Source organism: Onychostoma macrolepis, chromosome 03, assembly GCF_012432095.1.
Source record: "Onychostoma macrolepis isolate SWU-2019 chromosome 03, ASM1243209v1, whole genome shotgun sequence".
Classification (NCBI taxonomy): Eukaryota; Metazoa; Chordata; class Actinopteri; order Cypriniformes; family Cyprinidae; genus Onychostoma; species Onychostoma macrolepis.
The window spans coordinates 16355019-16375343 of NC_081157.1; the positions used below are offsets into that span (position 1 = coordinate 16355019).

Here is a 20325-nt window from a genome sequence, read left to right on the forward strand (position 1 = left end):
TTTGTTTTGGTAACAGCCTTAAATGTCTTATTTTTCTAATTAACCGATTAAATGTAACAATTTGACAAAAATAAATAAATAAATGCACTTTTAGAAAAAATAGCTTTAATAAAGGTAAAATTGCCCATAAAAGGTAAAAATTAAACTTATATGAAAATATTAATTTCTATCACTGATGTGTACTGACCATGCAGAATATGAAGAATATCAAAAACTGTCCACAGTAGTCTGATATCAGCACAATAACACCCTAACAAAATATTGTCTAATTATCGTTATCGAAAAAAATCTAAAAAAATATCGATATCATTTTTTTTCAATATCGCACACCTCTATCTCCTATACTCACCTTCAAGTCTCCAGTAATCTCCTATACTCTCCTTTAAGTCTCCAACTATCTCCTTTACTCACTACGAAGTCTCCCACGAACTCCTTTACTCATCTTTAAGTCTCCAGTGATCTCCTATACTCACTGCTGAGTCTCCAGCAATCTCTGTCTCTCTCCTGCTCACTACTGCACTGGAGTGTTTATTTGAGCTTTTCAGTCAGTTTGGTTTACCTGCCTCAGTTTATCAGCTTATTTACTTCCCTGTTCATCCCACCATGGTCCACACCTGCTGTGTTGTGTTTTCTTACCCGATTTATTTACTGTGCCTTCCAATGTACAATTTCCGATATCTGCATATATCCAGCTGTCAATAAATACACTTTGGGTTCAACTAAACTTACTTGTTGCATTGCTTTTAGCAAAAGAGGTTGTTATTGCTGGTGGACATTTAGTATATGAGAAGCTAAACAGCCACACACTCAACATAAAAAACATAAAAATAATATTACTACTTTTTATTTTGAAAAAGTCTATTACTTTGTTTTATTTATTATACACAATTATATAACTTATTTTATTATGCAATTTATTATTATTATTTACATGTACAATTACTTTATTAATTAAAGTGACAGTGCATTGTTCGTGGTAAAAATGAACATGGATTGACACGGAAATGTAGTAATTTCACAATAAATTGATATAATTAAAGTAAAGTCTACTGCGTTTCACAGTCAACAAGGAAAAGTGCAATTTTAGATAAACAAGGTAACATTATAGATGCACTTATGGAGGTAGAATAACAAACTTCTTTAAGACCTGCAGGATTGCTTGAAATAAAGATTTAAATGCAGAGGAAAGGCATGAGAGCCGACTGTTTCTGTCAGTTTTAATTTAAAATATTTGTGATAGCCTACTTTTAACGTAAGAAAAGTAGACTATATGCTGTTTGAATGTTTTGCCACTTGCTTGAGCAACTTAATACACAATTCTACAAGTCAAATGCATTGAATACTAAATTTTTTATATTTATTTTGTTTAAACGTGAATATGTAATCGTATTACTATATTACTGTGATAAAAAAGGATCACAATGCTGAAAAAGCATTTTCAGTAACAACGTTTGGATTTGAAATCAAAATAATGGATACATGTTGTTTGTGATAAACAGCTGCGGATCAGGAGCGGAGTGCAAATGCGTTCTGTGTGAAAGCTAAATGAGTCTGTGACGCTTCTGCACCACATACGTAACACAAATGGACTGCATGGCATATATGTGAAACAAGCATCAGGCTGGCAGAGCAGGACTGGAGGGAAAACACCGCAAACACACAACAACACAAGGAGAAACAACATGTAATAAAAGGGAAAAAAAGAACAAGAAAAAAAGAAATGAAAAACTAAATAAAACATAAGTAAAGGAAACATCTAAGATTAGACTAAACAGTATCAAATCTAAGCAATAACAACTAAAGAAAACATCACAGGTAAATATGAGCAAGATAACTGAAGATCAAAAGCAAAGAACAAAAGAGAAATCAAGAGCAAAAACTACAGCAAAGACACACAATCACAGCAAATAACAGGGCAAGACAGGAAAACAGAGCAGCAAGTCAGTAACTGTTTCTATGGCACAAGACAAACCAGCCAACACAAGAGGAAGAAACAGCACAATATAAAGGGAGGAAAGCACACGAGGGCTAGGTGAGCATAATTAATGAAACAAGAACAAGACAAGGGTTAAACAAAAGAGCGTGACCAAGAGAAGAAAGAAGGTGGGACCAACAAAAAACATGGCAGACACAAACAAATACAAAGCAATGTGTTCAGACACAAGTCAAAGAAAGAACCATTAGACAAAGACAATACAGAGAAAGTCTGCCTCCCACGAGAAGCTGAACTGGACCCCAGCCGTCACCCACCGAGCGAAGCGTCACTATTGATCTTCACTGTCAGTGAGAGATATAAAGCAGGTATTCGCTATGGTAAGACTGACTCAGCTGAGCAAGGGTGAGTGAGAGCGTCCCACCACCGGACGCCCTGATCCTTCCCATAGATATGGTGTGGAGGGACACCACTCAACATCACCATCCAAGACAGCGATCCCGCGGGAAACTGAACACAGAGGCCCATCAGTCACCCACTGAGGTGCTTCATCAAGCTCTGTGAAGAGTGAAGCTGTAATGCAAAGACTACCAATTCCCTGAGATGTTGGCTTCTTATAGGACGTCCTGTCAGACGCACGCAGTGCATATACAGTGTTTGTTCTCCGCACCCATGTTAACGGATTAGAGCATTATTAATATATACATTATGTAGATAATATAGGCTACTGATTCTGCAGTATCTAGAGATTCATTGATTGTAACAAAAATTTATGAGATCGCGATGAACAATTTGTCACCTCCGATAACGTTTTGGGCAGCGCGGCATATAGCGCAGTTGCGCTTTGTTTGTCCTGAGTTCGAGTCCCGTCTCGTGGACCTTTCCCCGGTCACACCCTGGTGTTTTCAATGTAATGTTAAAATTTAAGAATATTATAATCGAAAATTTTTTATTTATTTATTTAATGATTAGATTAATTGAATATAAAGATACATGTTTTGGTCCCCAGAAGCTTCTTTTGTCTTTTTTTTTTTTTTTTTGGTAGATCTCATTGAGTTTGTCATTTGAAAAGTAGAACCCCACACAAAAAAAGTGTGGGCACCCCTGGATTAGAGCATTCAAAATTTATCTTTAAAGAACTTTGTTTTTCTACCTCCACAAGTGCATCTATCATGTTTGATCGACTGCATACATACTGCAAACGGAGTATTTGTGATAGAGGCGTCAGGCTGGTAGAGCAGGACTGGAGGGAAAACAGCACAAACACAAGAACACACAACAACACAACTCAGCACAACACAAGGACAAACAACATGATGTAATAAAAGGGAAACAATAACAAGAAAAAGAAAACAATTAAAACAATAAGTAAAGGAAATATCTAAGATCAGACTAACAGTATCAAATCCAAGCAATAATGAGAATACAAGACTAGAAAGGAGACTGACGAACAACTAAAGAAATCATTACAGGTAAATATGAGTAAGATAACTGAAGATCAAAAGCAAAAAACAAACGAGAGAAATCAAGAGCAAAAACTACAGCAAGGACACACAATCACAGCAAATAACAGGGCAATACTGGAAAACAGAGCAGCAAGTCTCTATGGCACAAGACAAACCAGCCAACACAAGAGGAAGAAACAGCACAATATAAAGGGAGGAAGGCACACGAGGGCCAGGTGAGCATAATTAATGAAACAAGAACAATGGTGCATTCAAGTCATATCGGATAGATCGTTGAACGCGCATGAACGCCACCCTCAAAGTTGTTATTACGAGTGGGAAACTCAATTTTCTTTAAGCCCTGAGTTTCCGAGTTGTGGCTGTGTCAGTGAGAAAATGTATCAGATGCAATGGATGCAGCCAAAGACTATAGATATACAGCATCTGCACTGACGATAAATTTGTTGAAATTAATATCAAATTTAAATTTGTTGAATTAAATATTTCTTATGTACAATAAACCATATAAATTACATACAAAATATTATATTCCTGTATAATTACCATAGAATATATAATGATTCAGTTTACATCTCTTTCGTAAATTTAATAAAAACAGAAAAAGCAAAAACATAATGATGCACATTCTTTATTCATCTTTTTGTAGATGTAGAGTTAAAAAATCATTGCATTTTGTGAAGAAAAGTTACATCGTTATCTTGTTCAGACCAAAGTGACTTGAACGCACCTGACGTCGTAATTATGACTTGTCAACTCGTAAGTACGAACGCAGCATAAGACAAAGATTAAACAAAAGAGCGTGACCAAGAGAAGAAAGAAGGTGGGACCAACAAAAAGCATGGCAGACACAAACAAAGACAAAGCAATGTGTTCAGACACAAGTCAAAGAAAGAAACATTAAACAAAGACAACACAGAGAAAGTCTGCCTCCCACGAGAAGCTGAACTGGACCCCAGCCGTCACCCACCGAGCGAAGCGTCACTATTGATCTTCACTGTCAGTGAGAGATATAAAGCAGGTATTCGCTATGGTAAGAGTGACTCAGCTGAGCAAGGGTGAGTGAGAGCGTCCCACCACCGGACGCCCTGATCCTTCCCATAGATATGGTGTGGAGGGACACCACTCAACATCACCATCCAAGACAGTGATCCCGCGGGAAACCGAACACAGAGGAGTGAAGCTGTAATGCAAAGACTATCAAAGACTACTGATGCTGGCTTCTGATTGGACGCCCTGCTTTTGTATTATTATTATTAATAAATCACCAAAGACTATCGAGTGTGGAGTATTTATAGGGCTGTCAATCGTTTAAATTTTTTAATCTAATTAATTACACAGTGTGGCAATTAATTAATCTAATTAATCGCATATTAATCACATCAAATTTGGCTGAGAAATTACCCATAAAAGACCATTTAAAGCCATTACTGTATAACATGAGAAAAGCGTGAAATCTATATTACAAAAATTATGATTTTTTTTCTTTTTGGATGAATTCTCTATAATTAGTCTTTTACTAATATAGATTTTTTCATAATATTTATTATTTTTTTATTGAAATGATACTATAAAAAAAAATAACTAAAACTGCATGCAGGTGACAGTAAAATTTCCTAATGAATAAATCACTGAGGCATTTGATTCCTTCAAAGGCTGATTCATTCAGGAATGAAGTAAATCTTTATGAATGGGTAATTGAATCATTGGTTGACCTCATTCCTTCAAAAATAATTGGGGGCACATAACTGCATTTATGGACTAGTTGTCCTGCATCACGTTTTTAAACAATCAACTGTATGAAATATAAGAGGAGGTCTAGGGGAGGGGCAGAGAGTTATTTTAATGCCTTATTTTTCCATATCTAATTAATTAAAGTTGTTACAGTTCTTGCTGTGATCCGGTCTGAAGCCAGGAACTCAAAAGCTTCTCATTTAATATTCAAAAAAGGCGCCTGCCTCTCTCTCGCGATGCTGATTGGTTGATGAGAATCGCATCTTTTAAATGGTCATGACCCGATTTTTATTAATTATTGCAAAATTCTTTGAGGTTCACTTTGATGTTGACAAAACAAACCCTCATTATTATTTTAAACCCCATTCTGACCCTCTGTTTTTTTAATGGGTGACATTAACGTAAAGGCACTGGTATGATTGTCTAACATCATTTGATAGGAAGAAATATCATCCACTACGTTATATAAAAGTACCAACGCCGCATTGTTTTTTTTTAAACATTATTCATACAAAACAGTCATTTACAGACAAAGCATTATGAAATTGTTTAACGTACTTACGGTGTGCGATGCAGCTGCTGTCAGATTCAATACAGTTGCTGCTTCATCTTTCAGGGAATGTTTCTTCGTGTAAACTCTCCATTACACTGTACCTCGTGCTCAAAACAATCTGCAGTCAAATACCTCGAACAAATGGCCGGAAATTAAAAATAACCCACTCCTTCCCGATACTGTAATCTGATGACTGTACAGAGACCCAAATGAACTGTGAGAAGCAGGAGTAAAGCGAATAAACACGAGTGGGCGTGGCCTATGGTGGGACACTGTGATATAATGATTGGTCGATGCCTTGTCATTTCCAAATATGGTCAAGTAGTGGCTAATAATCTCGGGTTAGTAAATAAAAAAAAAATCTTAAATCACTTTACCCCCATGTCGTTCCAAACCCATAAACTTCGTTAGTCTTCAGAACACAATTTAATTAGTTTCAGTTTTAAGTTAATAGTTAATTGTTCTAATTGGCCTATTTACCAAACCCTGGGCTCATAAGGTAAACTACCATCCATGTAAACACCACATTTACTCTTAATAACGATGAAAGTGAAACTTTAGTGCACATTGAAATTAAATGTTTACGTCCACACGAAACTGTTATTAAGCAGATTAAGGATTTTCTGGAAGCAAAAATAACATTTTGTGTGACCACTATAACAAATAGCTGAAATGTGGTATTTCATTCACTAAAATAAATGTAATCTTACCATATCCAAAAACTTGCTCACTCTGCTGTTATTTAATAGATGTAATGCACTAGAGTTTTATTGAATACTATGTGGAGACACAATTTTAATTAAATTATTCATATTAATGAAAGATTTATTGACTTTTAATAGACTTTATTTGGAAATGTGCAGAAATGCGTGCTTTCATGTGCGTTAGTGATTATTTCATTTATTCACTACTTACTATTTATTATTAATGTCTCATTTCAGTTTTAGTTTGGCTCTAGTTTTGTATTTATTCCAGTTTATATGAAAATGTTCATGTAGTGTGGATTAAAATTCATATACAGAAATCATTTTCACTGAACATGTTTCTAAAAAATTAATTAAAAGTTGTCGGAAGCGTGTAGTTCATTTATAGCCTATGTTTAACTTTTAAGTTCTGGCACTTGTTATAGGCTTCAAAATTCAAAATTAAAAAAAAAAAAAAAAAAAAATATATATATATATATATATATATATATATATATATATATATATATTATTTTGTGAAGATTATCTTGGACAAAACGTGTAAGTTTCGTGAGCTATGGTTGAACACAAATCTGATCGGTTGGCCTACAAAGTGACGTCACAGTGGAACTACAACCCTCGGTCGCGCAGACGTCATTACGTCATCAGCGCGCTCACGCTGTTCAGAGAATGGAAGACAAACAGAAGCTCGCCAAAAAAATAAAAGAAGAAGAAGAACAGCAGTGTCCTAACGTCCCGTCTGAACCGACAAGAAGCGGCACAGTGAAACGCTCGAGAAGAAAGACAGTCTTTGAAAAAGCTGAAACGAAAAGACGTCTGGAGCAGGAAAGAGCTAAAACCCGAGTCACTATCGGTGCTGCTTTCCCCCGCTGGAGACAGCTGCGAGACTCAAAGAGTCTGAAGACAGATGCCATGGTTGCACTCTTTCTTCTGGACAGGTAAGTTAATCACACGGTTCTGTTTACTTTCGAAGTGTTTTGTTAGTAATTAATTATTTAGTTTAAGCAGTTTGTGTATCTTTACGAATTAGCTCTTTGCTAACAGCACCTGGGTTTAAAAGGGAACTATTTTTATGTTTTCAAAGTTACGAGAAAAGTACAACATCCACACCTTTGGCTCATGAATCCATAAAGCCACCACCACCAGAGGTTTCCACCGTGTTTTCAGAGTCTTCCTACGAGCAGTGAGTTCAGTGACTCTTCATTTAATAAAAATATCCTCTGCATCTTTCCAGGTATTGTGTAGCATTCTTTGCAGGATATGTGTAACTTATCTATATATAAATGCCTAAAAATGGTTAAACTTTTCGGACATTAACTTTTTTTTTTTTTTATTATTTAAAAAAAGTTATTTATAAAGTATTGCCTGTTTTGCATCGATCCTGATTTGTCTTGACTTAAACCATGTAATTTTTGTTTCATATCCAGTGAAAGTTTATTTATGCAGTTTGACTGGGAAAATAAAGTAGCCTACATCACAGGATAATTACATAAACACGTAAAATGTCCATAATATTTGTAACGAGTCTGTTGGGTTTTTTTTTTAATGTGGGTGATGATGCCTACATCCATTTTTCAGACTAGAGCAGGGATCTCCAACCCTGCTTCTGGAGAGCTACCTTCCTGCTTCAACACATCTTCAAGTAATGCTGGGTACAGACTAAAAGATTTTTAAAATCTTATAAGATCTTCAAAATGTGAGAGACCACAAACATGAGGGGAAAAAATCCTAGATTTAACCGTTTTGCTCCTATAGTGTGTGGTGTCCTCAGAGCTCACAATCGTCCCAAAATCAGCCCGATTATCTTGTGGTGTGTACCCAGCATAACTCTGAAGACCTTGATTAGCAGGTTCAGGTGTGTTTGATTAGGGTTGGAGCTGAACTTTGCAGGACTGTAGCTCTCCAGGAGCAGGATTAAGGAGAACCATTCATGTTGAGTTAAAGTGGAATAAATAATAAAATAGAAATTAAAATAAACAAGTAAAACACCCAAAATTTGTGTACTATGTATGTTCTCTTTTGCCACATACAGGCGTGAAATCAAGTTTCTCATTAAGGAGGAAGAGGAGGAGAAACCTGCCTGTAAAATTGAGAGTTTATGGTGAGAAAGTAAGATGCTTCTGTTGACACTCAGAGAGCAGCATCTCCAGGATTCAGCTGTGTGTCTATGAAGAGCAACAGATCCATGAATTAAATTCCCCCTGATCTCAGTGATGGACCTGCTGTGAACTCTGACCCTCTGTGAGTATCATGTAGTTCAGGGCACAGACTCTGTTGGTGCTCTTGATGAAATATTATATTGGTGCACCACCCCTAAAAACTGAAACACTGGACAAGTTTAAACACTTTAATTTACTGCAAAAACACAAAGATTTTAAAGTGTTATACAAAATTATTATATAGCATGTAATTAACTCAATTTTTTAAAGAAAACAATTATAAATTACAATTAAGTCAAACTTAAAAGTTTACGTTTAATATGATTTTTAAGAGCAGTGTACTTAACTATTTTGTATGGTATATAGTTTTTTCGTTTCTAAATTATTTTGATGCAGTAGTACTTCATTGCAAACAAATACTAACTCAAAAAATATGCATAACTCATAGGCTAATCATGCTGAAGTTGAGCATAAAACAGACCACAACTGCAGCTGTACAATTGATTTTGTTAATTCAGTCTTACTTTAAAAACACTGTGAAACACTGCGTGAATAAGTGTCATGAATATTTAGATGTGACGCCGCATCTCTGAAATCATGCTGATGTCTGCCACTTTCTGTAAAACAGTGGAACTCAGCACAAACCTAGAAAACCACAAACACACAATACAAATATGTATTTAACCAATAACAGATTTAGAAAAGAGAAAGACGAGTTTGTGTCCGGATGTCTCACACAACTCAATAGACCTTGATCACATCTGGCTTCAATTAGTAGTGTAAAAGGATTTAAATTCCTGTATTATTGTCAATGGACGGTCGTCAGTTTTGCCAGGAAAATTAAACTACTTTTTGTTGAACTTGAAAATAAACATCAGTATTTAGCTTTACATGATGCCATACCATGTGTGTAATCTACCATTTTAATGTGAAACATTTATATCAGCAAGATGATTGTCAGCACCCATACAATGTTTAAATACACTCAAACCAGGAGGATGTAACTCATTTAAAATGTCCAAACCAGTTGTTTTTAAATAATTGACTCTGAGCAGGAAATATTCCTTTTATTTGAACTACTTCAATTTGTTCTAATGCTTGATGAATATATCAAAGTAAAAAAGTGCATGAAAGCAATGCTAACAGTGTTATTGTTTAATTTGTACAGTCTTTACTCTTATTTACTGTTTTATGAAATTTACAATCTTGTCTAATTCTATTGCTCTTAATGTGATATGTTGTTTGTATTCTATTCTTGCATTTCTTTAAAAAAAAAAGAACTGGGGAGACTCTGAAGTACACACACAGTGGGGCAAAAAAGTATTTAGTCAGCCACCAATTGTGCAAGTTCTCCCACTTAAAAAGATGAGAGAGGCCTGTAATTTTCATCATAGGTATACCTCAACTATGAGAGACAAAATGAGAAAAAAAAAAATCCAGAAAATCACATTGTAGGATTTTTAAAGAATTTATTTGCAAATTATGGTGGAAAATAAGTATTTGGTCAATAACAAAATTTGTTATATACCCTTTGTTGGCAATGACAGAGGTCAAACGTTTTCTGTAAGTCTTCACAAGGTTTTCACACACTGTTGCTGGTATTTTGATCGAGGGAGATTATCAGTGGTCTTGTATGTCTTCCATTTTCTAATAATTGCTCCCACAATTGATTTCTTCACACCAAGCTGCTTACCTATTGCAGATTCAGTCTTCCCAGCCTGGTGCAGGTCTACAATTTTGTTTCTGGTGTCCTTTGACAGCTCTTTGGTCTTGGCCATGGTGGAGTTTGGAGTTGGACTGTTTGAGGTTGTGGACAGGTGTCTTTTATACTGATAACGAGTTCAAACAGATGCCATTAATACAGGTAACGAGTGGAGGACAGAGGAGCCTCTTAAAGAAGAAGTTACAGGTCTGTGAGAGCCAGAAATCTTGCTTGTTTGTAGGTGACCAAATACTTATTTTACAGAGGAATTTACCAATTAATTCTTTAAAAATCCTACAATGTGATTTTCTGGATTTTTTTTCTTCTTCTCATTTTGTCTCTCATAGTTGAGGCAGGGCTCGCAAAATCGCTAGCCCGACGTCCCGGGGCTATTGTGTTTTCCAGTCGGGCTACCAAAATGCATCACCGCCTGCCCGACGGGCTCCTTAAATACAGACCTCCCGCGGGTCCTTAAAAACTCTTAAAGTGAGTTGTATCAAAATTAAGGCCATAAAAAGTTTTAAATACGTGAAATGGTAAAAGAAATGTCTTAATTATAATTTCAAGAGGTCTTACAGTTGGGGACGGAAAGACATGAGTGGCGATACGGCAGGATTAAACTTCAAAAGGCAACGATGTCATTTGAATATGAGCACTGCACGTTTCAAGTCAAAACGCGGCGCGGATGTCTTTATGTGAATGTATCTGAAGGTAACCGACTGTCCTCAGAAATGTGTCGTTGGCATTTTAATTTTATTTTACCTATAATTCCTGATAAAGCAGCGTTTATGAGCGCGGAGCTGCTTTGTGTACAGCGTTTCCGGGGAAACCGCAGTATTTCAGCGCTCCTAAAGCGCCACCTCGTGGCAGAGAATGAATCTGCATTTCCAAATAGCCTTTCTTGCTGTTTATGGTCAGATCAATGCAAATATCAACTCATGTTTTTACGCAGCAAACGCATAGAGTTGTAAATGTGAAAGAAGTTGATGTGCCTTCTAAAAATCGAAACAATTAAGACAGTAATATTTATACGTTTTAAATTAACATAATTTATATGCTTGATTGATCCCTTTTCATAAAAACGGTTTATAGCCTGAAACGCTGTTGTATAAGATTTTTGTTTTTGTGAAAACCTGTATCTGAACTGTAAATCATGTAATTTTATGGCTCAAAACTGTATGTTACCATAGACATTGTCCAACCACGCTCATACTGTTCATTTTACTTGTGCAGCTCTTAAAATGGGTCATAAATTGCCTTAAATATATTTTTAAAAATTCTGCAGATACCCTGTAAATAGTGAAATAAAATTCCTTCCTTCATATTTGTTGATATTTGTGTATTGAAAATATTTTTGATTGACATTTAAACTCCTATCTGATTTTCTATATTAAAAATAATAATAATAAAATAAAATTAAAATAGTAATTTTTTAATTTGGGCTAGTTAAATTAATTTTCGGGCTACCAAAATCTGAAGAGTACCTGCCCGAAGGGCTACCAGGGATTTTGAAATTTTGCGAGCCCTGTGAGGTATACCTATGATGAAAATTACAGGCCTCTCTCATCTTTTTAAGTGGGAGAACTTGCACAATTGGTGGCTGACTAAATACTTTATAGTGTATAGTGCGTGCCCTGTTAAATCTTGAAATATGCATCAGAATAACATGACACCATTTGTCTTGGTTTCGTTATACCCGATTAATGATTGTATACTCTGATTTATTTGTTTAGAATAGATGAACTATCTGTGATGAACTATACATCAATAAATCACAGCGATCTCATGAGACCGGCTACAGCACAAGTTATTTTACACTAGTATTTGAAGCGTCCGGTTTTCAAATGCAAAAGTGTGATAAAGGTCTGCAGAATTTATTTTAATTGTTGAGGCACGTTCAGCACGCATCTAGTTCAGCCTGGAAATAAAGAAAGTTTGTAAAGATTTACTACGAGCTTGAGATTTCATTAGTTCACTTAATATCCAGTATCTCGTTAACTTCATGTCGGTGTATTAGTCTTAACCACCTAGTCGTGGAAAAAGATACTGCTAGCTGCTAGCTTATTCACATGTTGTATGTAGGAATAAATGTACATTTACTAGATGCGTCTGCTTCAAATAAACAGGACTAACATAAAATATACACTGCCAGTCAAAAGTTTTTGAACAGTAAGATTTTTAATGTTTTTTTTAAAGAAGTCTCTTCTGCTCACCAAGCCTGCATTTATTTGATCCAAAGTACAGCAAAAACAGTACAATTTTGAAATATTTTTACTATTTAAAATAACTCTTTCCTATTTGAAGAATTTCAGCCCTTTAAAAGGTTTTGCAAATGGTCTAATGAATTATATATTTCTTTCATGTAAAAGTTCATGGTGAGGATCGATCCTGACAGCAGCGAGTGCTTCTCAAAGGTTCAGATCAGCAGAAGAAGTGGGACGATGGTGAAAGGAGGAACTCTGGCCTGAACTCCTGTGTTGCCTCCTTCATTAATGACTTTGGGCAAAATTACTGATCTACTAAATATATTCTGCTCAGGAGAGTGTTTCAGTCTGTATGTTTTAATATTGTAGGCTACTTATGACTGTTCATGTATTCCATCAAATTTTTCTTTTCTTTTTTTTCCAGTATGAAACTCTTATGTGTAAATGTTACTGCAGGTTGTGGGAGAGTTTCTTTACTCAGTGATAATGGATAGTAATTCTGAATTCACTTGTTTTACAACCAATTGTGTGTAACAGAAAGTGCAGGGGTGCATTTGATGCTTTTGTGTTCATGAGTAGAATCACTATTCATTATTATTATTATTATTATTATAGTATGTTGTGCTCTGGATAGTCATGAATCTTTGAAGGACAGTTTTCTAAATAAATAGTTATATGTAACAATGTTTTGTTCATGAGTCTTCCTGTCTGCATACTCAATGTGAGAACACGTAAGGGAGAATGATATATGATACATGTGTACATATAGGTAACAAATAATCTCACAAGATGTAACAATAAATGTAAACGGCAAATACACAACACTTTGGATTAAACTGATCATGTATAAGATGAAACTCCTTTTTGCACAATCATGCTGTCTTGGCAAAAAATGGCACTTGTGGCATTTAAAATAACAACAGCCTAACAGACATTAGGTTACACATATTCATTAAATCATATTCTGGAGATGCACTATTAATCTGATATTCTGTTTTTAATTTTGGAGGGAGGGGGTTGTGGAACACATTTAAAGTATGCATTAATAGTTTTTCTCCATTTATGATCATAAATTAATTACTCACACCCCAATGTTATCTTATTTTAAGACATCACACAAGCATGCAGAACAAATTAATATCAATTAATGCAAGCAGCTGCTCAATTTAAGAAGAAAAGAGTTTGATCAGAAGTGCAAAATAAACAAGGCAATCAACTGCATTCATCAGAACATTTTATGATATAATATATCCTCAGGCTCATTCTACGGAAACGTCCACTTCTGGTATGGCAAGATGTCTTAAAATGTATTTCTTTTTCTAACATTTAAACTTAGACCACATTATTAGTTTACTTTTTGACTTTATGAATACATATAAATGACAGCTTATTTTTTTATTTATTTTTTTTAGCACTTTTGTGCAATTATTTCAAGACCACATGTACTATTTGTGTCACTGGTGTTACCTTCTTTAGCAATATTAAAAGTTTTTATGCAATTTCTCGATTTTTTTTCCAGCACGTAGTCAGAGTTACAGAAAAACAATGAAAATGCACAAAATAAGGAGATTGTTTTATTTAATGTGACAGAAAAAAAAAACAGTACAGAAGCACAGTGACATACATAAGACCTGATATACTGATCTTCACTGGTATTATCCATAAGAACAATTTTCATGAAAAATGCATTTTACAAAATGTCTGCTGCAAGGTATCAAGCCACAGGTTGTCAATCATGGCATACTCATTTAATTAAGTAGTTTAATCCATTTGTATTATAGGTTTTTTTTTTTTTTACAATTCCCTGACAATAAAGTAGGTCATACCAGTGACGTCAACTAAAAGCTTCATATAAAATCATGAGATAAATGAGAAAATTTCTGATAACTGAAGAGAAACAGCGGACTAAACGTAGGTCTTTTTTCATAGATGTTTAGAAAATAGGAAGGAGGAAGTCGAGTGATGTCATCAGCGTAATTTTCATTTCAAAATAAAAGACTTTTGTTAAACAGTAACACCAGTGACACAACTCCAGGGGACCACTGTTTTCATTATATATTTTATTATATTTATTCAGCATTTTGTTTTATTATGCCATTTATATCATATATTTGATAGTCATGCATCCTTACGTTTGAGAAGCACCCAATGACAGAAAAAACATTGCAAGCGTCAGTAAAAACACGCCACATGCAAAAGACCTGCATTTTGATCTGCAAAAGTTCAAAAACACGTTCTGGCTCCGTAGGCGGATCTCATCTGCTTCATGAAAAAGAGAAACTGAAAGCGGCTTTATCAGGAGATTACACGCCATCTTCAGAGAATTCAAAATCAGAAAATATCGTCTTATGTCACGGTAAGTTCATTAAAACGTCTCAAAGCTGTAATATTATTATTGAGGAGGATTTGCGACGGAACAGACTTGAAGTCGAAATCAATGATCGTTATTATCTCTCTCTTTATACTATAAGGAAACTGTAATACATTTATGGCTGAAAATGGTCAAACTTTCCAGCCATCTTTCTTTCTTTATTTTTAAATTTTGAAAATATTGTCTGGTTTACATCGATCCAGATTGACTTAAACCATGTAATGTTTTTGTTTCGTATCCAGTGAATATTTATATATGCAGTTTGACTAAAGTAGCCTTCTCCAACCCTGCTTCTGGACAGCTACCTTCCTTCAACACATCTTCAAGTAACTCTGAAGACCTTGATCAGCGGGTTCAGGTGTGTTTGATTAGGGTTGAAGCTGACCTTTGCAGGACTGTAGCTCTCCAGGAGCAGGACTGGAGACCCCTGATTTAGAGTAACTGAAGGAGAACCGGTCATGTTGAGTTAAAGTGGCATAAATAACAATAATAAAATAGAAATTAAAACCCAATCATTTATTTTTAAACTAACTCACATAGTTAAATTTTGTTGTGTACTATGTGTTCTCTTTTGCCACATACAGGCCTGAAATCACATTTCTCATCAAGGAGGAAGAGGAGGAGAAACCTGCCTGAGAAATGAGTGTGTGTGAGGAGAGAGAGGAGGAGACTACTGTTGACCCTCAGAGAGCAGCGTCTCCAGGATTCAGCTGTGTGTCTATGAAGAGCAACAACTCCATGAATATAATTCCTCCTGAACTCAGTGATCTTCATGCTCGGAGAGCAGCGTCTCAGGATTCAGCTGTGTGTCTATGAAGAGTAACCACTCCATGCATCTGCCCCTGAACTCAGTGATGTTCACGCTCAGAGCAGCGTCTCCAGGATTCAGCTGTGTGTCTATGAAGAGTAACCACTCCATGCATCTGCCCCCTGAACTCAGTGATGTTCATGCTCAGAGAGCAGCGTCTCCAGGATTCAGCTGTGTGTCTATGAAGAGTAACCACTCCATGCATCTGCCCCTGAACTCAGTGATGTTCACGCTCAGAGAGCGTCTCCAGGATTCAGCTGTGTGTCTATGAAGAGTAACCACTCCATGCATCTGCCCCTGAACTCAGTGATGTTCACGCTCAGAGAGCAGCATCTCCAGGATTCAGCTGTGTGTCTATGAAGAGTAACCACTCCATGCATCTGCCCCCTGAACTCAGTGATGTTCACGCTCAGAGAGCAGCGTCTCCAGGATTCAGCTGTGTGTCTATGAAGAGTAACCACTCCATGCATCTGCCCCCTGAACTCAGTGATGTTCACGCTCAGAGAGCAGCGTCTCCAGGATTCAGCTGTGTGTCTATGAAGAGTAACCACTCCATGCATCTGCCCCTGAACTCAGTGATGTTCATGCTCAGAGAGCAGCGTCTCCAGGATTCAGCTGTGTGTCTATGAAGAGTAACCACTCCATGCATCTGCCCCCTGAACTCAGTGATGTTCATGCTCAGAGAGCAGCGTCTCCAGGATTCAGCTGTGTGTCTATGAAGAGTAACCACTCCATGCATCTGCCCCCTGAACTCAGTGATGTTCACGCTCAGAGAGCAGCGTCTCCAGGATTCAGCTGTGTGTCTATGAAGAGTAACCACTCCATGCATCTGCCCCCTGAACTCAGTGATGTTCACGCTCAGAGAGCAGCGTCTCCAGGATTCAGCTGTGTGTCTATGAAGAGTAACCACTCCATGCATCTGCCCCCTGAACTCAGTGATTTTCACACTCAGAGTGAAACACAGGCAATGTGTGTTTTTATTCACTACTGAATTTATTGCAGAAACACAATGCTTTTTAATCAATCAATATAACAATTAATCATACAACAATAATCAATAATACAACAATATTACACAGGTTTCATGGTACGCATGCTTAGTGAATGAGATCCAGTGTCTAGGAGACACTAAGGTCAATTCATAAGCAGCTATCGTACAACTATCGCCGTAGGTGAGTCATAGATCTGGTGAGGGCACTTCTCATCTGGCAGCTGCTGATTCTCCTGGTGACTGTTCCTTTGATATGATCACATGCCTATTATATTCCTAAACAACTCCTACACATACACCATTAGATAAAACATAGGCAATATCTTTTTCCTTCAAGGTTGAGCTGCAGCACATGTCAGATTTTAACATATAGCAATAAATGGTGCTATAAACCCAAAAAAGAATAATAAACATTAAGCATATGTAAGAGTTAGTGGATGCATGTAATGCGTTGTTCTTCACATGTCTCATACAGCTATCACGAGAACCACATAAAAAAGAACAAAGTTCAAACTGATAATTCCTTTTCTATAAAATATAATATTTTATTATATAATGATTCAGAAGAGTTATCTAAAAAAAAATACACATTTATTCTCTGGAAGCCAGGCTAAATGAGTAAACACTGTTACTGCATTGCTGACATGGAAAATGTCGATAAAGTATTGCAAAATGATGGCATTTCCATTAACCAATTTTATGCGACTAAAACTTAACCTTTTGCCTCTCGCGATAAGTCATGGAAACGGATTTTGGTGGGATTTTGATGGATTTGGCTATATTTATTCAAAGGAGGCGTATGCGTGTATCTTTACAGAAGCAGCATGGAGAGCCACCAGAAACGAGTGTGGCGCGGCTGGAATAAACACAAGCATTGACTAGAGCGGCCACAATCAGCTTCAGTGGCCGTATCAGAGCCACACTGCACTATGTGCAGTGTAAATTGTCTAAGCATTAATTTCAGGGAAAGCCCCTTATAATCAAGAGCGGCCACGTATGAAGTGTTCCTTCGACGTCGTTAAATTGACGTTATAGTACATTGAAGAATGATCATATGACTTTTTACATATGCCATGTGACCTGTAAATGTGGGGGAGGGGAATCGTTTCCATTGCAGTTTTGCGAAATATTCCTTTTTCGAATCGTCTGAAAAACCACCTCATGTGACCGTAAAATATTTTTTGCGATATATGGAAGTTTTTGTGAAATTGACACTTTTCCATTAGGTGTATTTTCAATTTGAAATTTTAATTTGCGCAATATGAAGGGTAATGGAAACGCAGCTACAGACATCAAATACAGACATTGCTTGTAACACAAATACCAGATTGGATACACTAGTTTTAAGAAAACTATTTTTAATAGAAGAGCAGGGGATTGGAAATCAACCCCTTCAGGTCAAAAACAGGCCACTCTTTTTAACTCAACTGCAGTGAATCAGGTTTTGCCAGTATCTTCAGTTTTAGGAATTTGTGGTGCATGAGCTCATAGACAAATTAGGGATGGTCAGGCTTTTTGAGCCCCCGATCCGATTCGAGTCATTGAATATTGAGTATCTGCTGATACAGAGTCCCGATCTGATACTTATATAAGATATATTATACTTGTATGAAAGTGTCTTATGCTCATCAAGCCTGCATTTATTTGATCAAAAATACAGAAAAAACTGTAATATTGTGAAAAATTATTACAATTTAAAGAATGATGATCTATTTTAATATACTTTAAAATATAATTTATTTCTGTGATCAAAGCTGAATTTTCAGCATCATTACTCCAGTCTTCAGTGGATGATTCTTCAAAAATCATTCTAATATGCTGATTTATTATCAATATTGGAAACAGCTGTGCTGCTTTTTACATTTTTTTTTTTAATTAATTTTTTTTTTTTTTTTTTTGAGACCTGTGATACTTTTTTGAGGTTCATTGATAAATAAAAAATAAAAAGAACAGCATATAATAGAGAAATAGAGATGTTTTCTAGCAATATCAATCTTTACTATCACTGTTTCTATCAATTTAGCAAATCTTTGCTGAATAAAAACTAATTTCTTTAAAAAAAAAAAATACTGACCTCAAGCTTTTCAACGTATATTGTTACAAAAGTTTTATTTTAAATAAATGCTGTGCTTTTTTTTTTTTTTTACGTTTTATTAATCAAAGAATCCTGAAAAAAAAAAATATAACAGGTTTCCAACATTGATAATGAATCAGAATTGCATAAAATGTATATTACATTTTTGATAAAAAAATGCAGGCGTGATGACCATAAGTTACTTCTTGCAAAAATATAAAATAGTTATGTATCCAAACTTTTGACCTATAATTTTTTTTGCCCCTATTTTACATTTGAGCCCCTGCCCCTGAGGAACTCTCTGCACATCCCTGTTGCAGGAGTCCCATAAATCATTTTATTCTCCCGCATCCCGCACACGCACGAGTCTCTTCCCACCCGCACCCGTACTCGCCCATCAAGAGTTGTCCCGTGCCGCACCCTGTTGTGTTGGGTCCCACGGGAGGGCAGGTCTCTACTCTGGACTGAACAAGAACACTCGTGTTCTGAGCTGTGAGTGGATTCTGACTCACTAAAACTCCTCTGATTGGCCGCTGCGTTATAGAAATCAACAGATATGTCTCTAATTTGCTACAATGTACAACGCTGCAAAAACAGAGCACAAACACAAATACACATTTGATTCTGACCTGAGGCGGCTGCCGGTTACTTTTGTTGTGTTGTTTATGTTATTTAATTGCTTCTTTCCTGACTTTACTTGACTTGACTATGTATCGTATTACAGCAATACTGTTAATAAAATGTCTTCTGTTTTAAACTGTACAGTATGCAACACAAATACTTCTTTCAATACCAATATTTACCAATTTAATGGAACCAGACAGATTATCTTCAGAGAGAAAAAAACTGAAATATTTCTGTCTTTTTCTCCGTCTCATCAACAGGAAGAGAAAGAGAGCAGCATCTCCAGTATCCAACTGTGTGTCCATGAAGAGCAACAGGCCCCTGATTAATCCACACATGTTCAGTACTGGAGCAGTGCGCTTTGACCCTGTGTGAGTATATGATCTTTTACTAAATGTACTAGACATTTAACACAGGAACACAGAATGTACACAGATTACAAGACGGTAAATGTTCTTTAGCCAGAAAATATAATCAAATGAAATCATATTCTCCTTTTTAATAAGTACAACACAGAATGAAAATTATGATGCAAGCAAGAAAACATTACAGAAAGAGGCCTTTGTTAAATGAAGTTAGTGACACACAAAAGATCATTAATTCCCAAAATAGAAATCAGAAAATTCTGGTTTGGAATCAATTAACTTTTTTTTTTTTTAATTAGTGGTTCGCAACCTAGTTGCCATGACGACTGGCTGGGGTGATGTGGATAATCAAAATGTCTTATTCTAGCACTGTATTTATACTGTAATGTGTGATCATTTTGATCAGCAATCATATAAATTAGTTAAGATGGCATCACAGTTGTCAACTTTTCAGTCAAAAACTTCATTTACATAATCACTCTCTCTCAACAAACAGAGAGAGATAGTGGCTGTGGCTGTGTCTCTTTTAATTCTTTGAATTCAATCACTGAAATGATGAATCTGAAAATTCTGGTTTGAAATAAAATTGATCCTAAATCAACAGTTACCATAGTTTTTTGCAGTGATGACTGGCTGTGGA

The 20325-nt window shown here is 36.0% G+C and overlaps 1 protein-coding gene across 4 annotated transcripts in view; it reads left to right on the forward strand.

Moving 5' to 3' along the window:
- The first annotated feature begins 15933 nt into the window (after window positions 1-15933).
- Window positions 15934-20325, forward strand: part of LOC131536036 (NACHT, LRR and PYD domains-containing protein 3-like) — a 63530-nt gene continuing 59138 nt past the window's right edge. For all 4 annotated transcript variants that reach the window (XM_058768665.1, XM_058768666.1, XM_058768667.1 and 1 more), the window contains exons 1-2: window positions 15934-16600; window positions 19581-19691. In XM_058768665.1, coding sequence (XP_058624648.1) covers window positions 16257-16600; window positions 19581-19691 — 455 coding nt within the window. In that variant the 5' untranslated portion in view covers window positions 15934-16256. The remainder of the gene's footprint in view (window positions 16601-19580; window positions 19692-20325) is intronic.